Source organism: Dermacentor andersoni, chromosome 9 (genome assembly GCF_023375885.2).
Source record: "Dermacentor andersoni chromosome 9, qqDerAnde1_hic_scaffold, whole genome shotgun sequence".
Taxonomy (NCBI): Eukaryota; Metazoa; Arthropoda; class Arachnida; order Ixodida; family Ixodidae; genus Dermacentor; species Dermacentor andersoni.
The window spans coordinates 63,421,557-63,426,472 of NC_092822.1; the positions used below are offsets into that span (position 1 = coordinate 63,421,557).

The 4,916-nt window shown below is 45.8% G+C and overlaps 1 protein-coding gene across 1 annotated transcript; it reads left to right on the plus strand.

The window, feature by feature from the left end:
• The first annotated feature begins 48 nt into the window (after positions 1 to 48).
• On the plus strand, positions 49 to 4,070 carry LOC140213210 (uncharacterized). Its single transcript, XM_072284369.1, has 2 exons — positions 49 to 409; positions 3,161 to 4,070. The coding sequence occupies exons 1-2, from the start codon at positions 59 to 61 to the stop codon at positions 3,629 to 3,631; spliced, it is 822 nt and encodes a 273-aa protein (XP_072140470.1). The 5' UTR covers positions 49 to 58; the 3' UTR covers positions 3,632 to 4,070.
• Positions 4,071 to 4,916: the final 846 nt, after the last annotated feature.

Sequence of the window (4,916 nt, forward strand, 5' to 3'; positions counted from 1 at the left end):
CGCTCTCGAGAACTATATCGCAGACGCTATGGCTGGTGTTGTGCTCAACGCCCGGAACATGACTCTGACGTGGCACATGCTGGACCGGACGTACGCCTATGTACCTTTCGACACCACGGCGGGGTTGTTCGACATGTACATACGCATATGCACCGCGGGCATGCGCATCCTCAAGAAGTCGTTGCGCCACCCTAGGCAGACAGCTCTTCACGCGCCAGGGATCGCCAGCTACGGACTGTACCGCATCCTCGTGGCTAGGGAAGTCGTGGGCCCCAGCTACCTGAGGGCGCTACCACTGTTCGATGCGCGCCACCCGTTGCCTGTCCTTGTGGCCTTGATCGGCACCCATATCTTGAAGCAGATGGTCACGCTAGAGCGATTCATCCTGTTCTACGACGAAAACTTTGTGGTGAGTGTGTGCGTGGCAAAAACCTGCGAAGAAATGTTTCGATTTCAATTGCTTTTGAGCAGTCTCCATCAGAAAGTTGTAATGACCTCGTACCTCTTACGGAGCTTTTGCGACCTGTACCCGTGTCCATGTCCCGGCGTTCCGCATTAAGCGGTTCCACCAAAAACGGGTTTTACTTTCTGCATTCCCACAGCTATGCAGCGCCGTTATTTCACTTCACCAGGTCGGATTTACACGTACGAAAATGAAGGGATTATTTCACACACTGCTGAACTTTGTGAACACAAGTATTTCAACAAGGCGGATTTGCAATGACTCCCACGAACAAGTTGCACTGCGACGCAAACATGCTTTTCCTTAACAGATGGGGAATATTTTACAGTTTTAGGCATCTTGAAGGGGCAGCGCAATAAGACGAAGAGAGAAGGCAGGAACACAAGATGTTCAACCAGTACCAACTCGCCGTAATGTCGATCCTTCCACAGTTTTAGGCATACCGAGCGAGTATGTGTTTTTGTGGTGACATTCAGCGAGGCAGTGTTGCTAACTTTCTTTTGAGCGAGTCGCTAAAGTAACGCAACGAAGTCGCTAATATTTTGCGAAGTGATGCTCCAATGCCGCTAAAATTGTCGTCAAGGCTCGAAGTAATTACATGCAATGTATGAGTTTTCAGGAACACTTTAACATATAGGCTAAAAAAGCGTAACGCGCCTGCCAAGGCATTTCACGTACACTAGCGCTTATGCAGGTCAAAAATAAATAGTAAACTTACGAGTAAGATGTAGCAAAATTTTTGTTGTTTACTTTCACATTCGAAGGTTACGAGTCCACCACGTTTCAAAAGAAAGCGGCTGACCGGAATTCCTTAGAACAAAGTCGCACAGTCGGTTTACGTTATGCCTAAAAATTTTCCGGTTTCAAGAGCTGGCGAAAAAATGAATGCTGTGACGCGATCTTGCCTACGTTGTTAACACGCCAATTACAATTACGTGACCTTTCTACAGGTTCAATACTAGTTGACGCCCTTTGATCTGCCTGAAAAATTTGTTCAGTACTGATTTGCATGAAAGCCATGAGAAACGGCCCATACTTTCATGAACGAGCCCAGACTCTCCCATATAATCAGTTTGGTTCAGGTGATATCTTTCATACGCCTACCGGGTTCTCAATTGCAACATAAGCCTTATTGCAGCAAGTGGGCGTAATTTAAATTACTACTACGCTCGAGAAGGTAAGCCAATCGAACATACCCATAGCGTAACTTAAGCCCTCGCCAAGACTCATTCTTATGCCTTTTAAAGATGATGAATAAAGCACGTTAATTTTGTGAGTGCAATGTGTAGCCTATTTGGTTCGACTCAACTGGCCACAGTGCGGCCACCGTGAATGCAGACACGTGATCTTTCATCATGATCACAGAGCTCATGCCTTGTCTATTTTTAAACAAGCTTTCCGACTACGAAGTAGCTAAAATGTTGTACGTTGTTGTGCGATGTCGCTAAATAAGAAGTCCCCTGTCACAACAAAAAAAATGCGTTGGTCAATGGACCAAGAAGCAGATAAATCTACCGACAAAAGCGGTTAAATGGCAAAACTGCGGCTTAGTGACGGCTACGTTATACTTTTGGTTAGAGGCTAATTTGCGGAATGCGAGTTGAAATGTCCAACTGTGTACGACATATCAGGGTATCAACAGTTATTTCTGGGATGCTTGGTTCATCTATTGCCCGAAGACGCAACCAAGGGCGGAAAAAAGCTTTAGGACCGCAAAGAGCGCCACACGCAAGTAGTTTGTTCAAAGCAGATAGGATCATATATACGCGTATAGAGGCGAAGGAGGCCATGTGTGCACATACGTTTGCGCACAATACGCAAGCAAGTCTGCCCCCATCACTATCCAATCATACAGTGCAGAAACTGTCGTTCAGTGCTACGTAATGCCACAGACGTACCGCTAACACAAACGTCACGTTTCATGTTGATGAGATGGGCTTCCGTTAATTCCCGTGCCATGGGATCTTTGCTTTTAGCAACAATGCGGATACGGAAAGAATCTCGCTCACTTGTGGAGGAATCTTATTCTTGACAGATAGCTCAGGCTCCCTTGCCCTATCGTTGATACAACGGCCTGTCCGGCCGATATACAGCCTGTCGCGATCAAGTGGAATTTCGTACACCAGCCCGACCGTCAAAGTCATGGCGTTGTATGATTTTTACAACAAAGAGCTTCTGTGGGTCTGAAATGTGTGGCACGCTCTTTCCGGTCTTAGAGCTTCCTTCACCCTCTGTTACGTCTTAACTTCGGGGAATGAGTATCACGGTAATTTACAAGCTCGAGAAATCACTTTTGATGCTACATTCAAGCACAGTTTTACTGGTGAAAGTGAAGTGCGTATTTGTATTATAACGTGCAATAGCCAAACAACACAAATACATAATATCGACTACATGCACTGTATTATATACACTATACACCTTAACCCTTCCAGACGACAATTTATCCCGCTGATAGAAAACTCGCTTTCATCTCATTTCTTGAATCTTCAGAATGATAGAAAGTGTACAACTTTCAATTGTTTATTGAGTTTGTCAAGCTTCCAAGATTGGACTGCATGCGAAAACCTCACTGCATGACATCAAAAAATGAGAACATAAATACTATTTGGTGTTTTGCAAAAGTTTGAAGAGCACGAGCCCGAGCGGAAGGAAAGGTGTCAAGCCGTAACGTTTTGCAACGATGCCCTGCTGCAGCGCCAGAACCTCCCAATCTTCAGCCAATTCGGAATGCTGTTCTCGGACACGGAACGCTACCAGGTGACGGTGAACAACAGCGGCTATATCGATGACCACTACCCGCACGAGGGGCGGGAGATCGTGGTGGCCGGCTGGGCGAACCGTCTCGCCAGCAGCATCCCGCGCCTGCCGGAGGCCCGAGCCATAGCGAAGGCCACGAGCGCGGCAAACAGCCGAGACGGCAGGCGCCGGTCTTTCGGCGGCGTCCCCGAGGACCAGCTGTACTTTTTGGTCACGTGCTTCACGCACTGCGGTGCATCTGGTCGCGCCCTCCAGTTGCAGGTGCGATGCGGGGAAGCGTCCTTCTGCGTGCAGCTGTCGCTATCGGAGCCAGTTATTCGACAGGCCTACCGCAGTTTTGTCTTAATTGGAAGGGATGGGCACCAGACGAGATTAGCGAACGCGTTGCCCTATTTCCTAAATATATGATGTACATGCGACTGATTCCCAAGCATCCCAATGTAAATACGTTTTCCGCACGCACTGCGTTCTCTTCTATGAACGGGCATGAATGACCGCATGCGGGAATACATTTCCTTTATGCGTGCACAGTATTTATTTATTTATTTATTTATTTATTTATTTATTTATTTATTTATTTATTTATTTATTTATTTACACATACTGCAGCCCCGTTGAAGCTGTTCCAGGAGCAAGGAAAACATAACATGCCAAATTTGTATAAAAAATTGATAAACGGCTATGAGCATCATCTTGAGACAAAGCATTCCAACGTTATAGAACTAAAAAAAACTGCGTTTCTGAATATTGGTGCTAGGTTGAAACGGTGAGTATTTAGACTGTGAGAGCCACGGTTACTTGAAGGTATAGCGAACTTCATATATTTATCTAAGCGGGTGCAGCACGGCAAATTAATGGGAGTGTAAAACTTTAACACTTCTAATATGCCACGTTTTGTCGGAAGCGTTAGGCTCATACCAGTGTTGCCCTTTTAGCTATCTTGTCGCTAGACATGCCGAAGTTTTCTTCCGTTAGCGGCATGTGTTTCTATTTATAGCGACTAGCAGCTTCTCTTAGCGACATGACTAAACAATTGTCACATTAACAACTTCGACTTTAGGAAAGTTTCTGCGAAATTGGTTTTCTTCGGGCACACTTTTTTATTCAGAAGGACATACAGCGGTCGCAATTGGGCTCCGTGACCCTGAGGAGGAAGCAACAGTTGCCTTAGCTTCGGTAGCCATATCTTTGCACTGGTGCTTAACAGCACAGTGCTCACTTATGACTTGACATATTGCTCACACACAAAAAGAAAATGTGTTTTGTTCGTTACAAAGCCGATTTGAATGAGTCTACATGCCCTGGCCAACAAAATTTCACTAAATGCTTTCGATTGGTGCGCGTTCCCAAGCGCAGAAGTAACTTAACAAAACATATCGCAATAAATCTTATAGTTCGATTTAGAACGCAGCCGGTTAACAAGACAGATCAGCAGTTGAGGAGCGTAGATATCGCAGCTGCTCGGCTTCCCCACGCGAATCTGAACGCACCGCTTACGGTTTTCAGCGCTTTCTCACGAATAAATACCTCGCGGTGTTTTTATGTAGATCAGCGATAACGTGAACCAAGTGCCTTTTCGTGTTAGGAAAATCGGATTACTCGCGTTTCTTCGATTCGTGGGGTATTTCTAACCGCACAAACTGAGGGCAAGCGAAGGATTTAAGATCTCATCCTCCGTTGTTATTTAAGTATA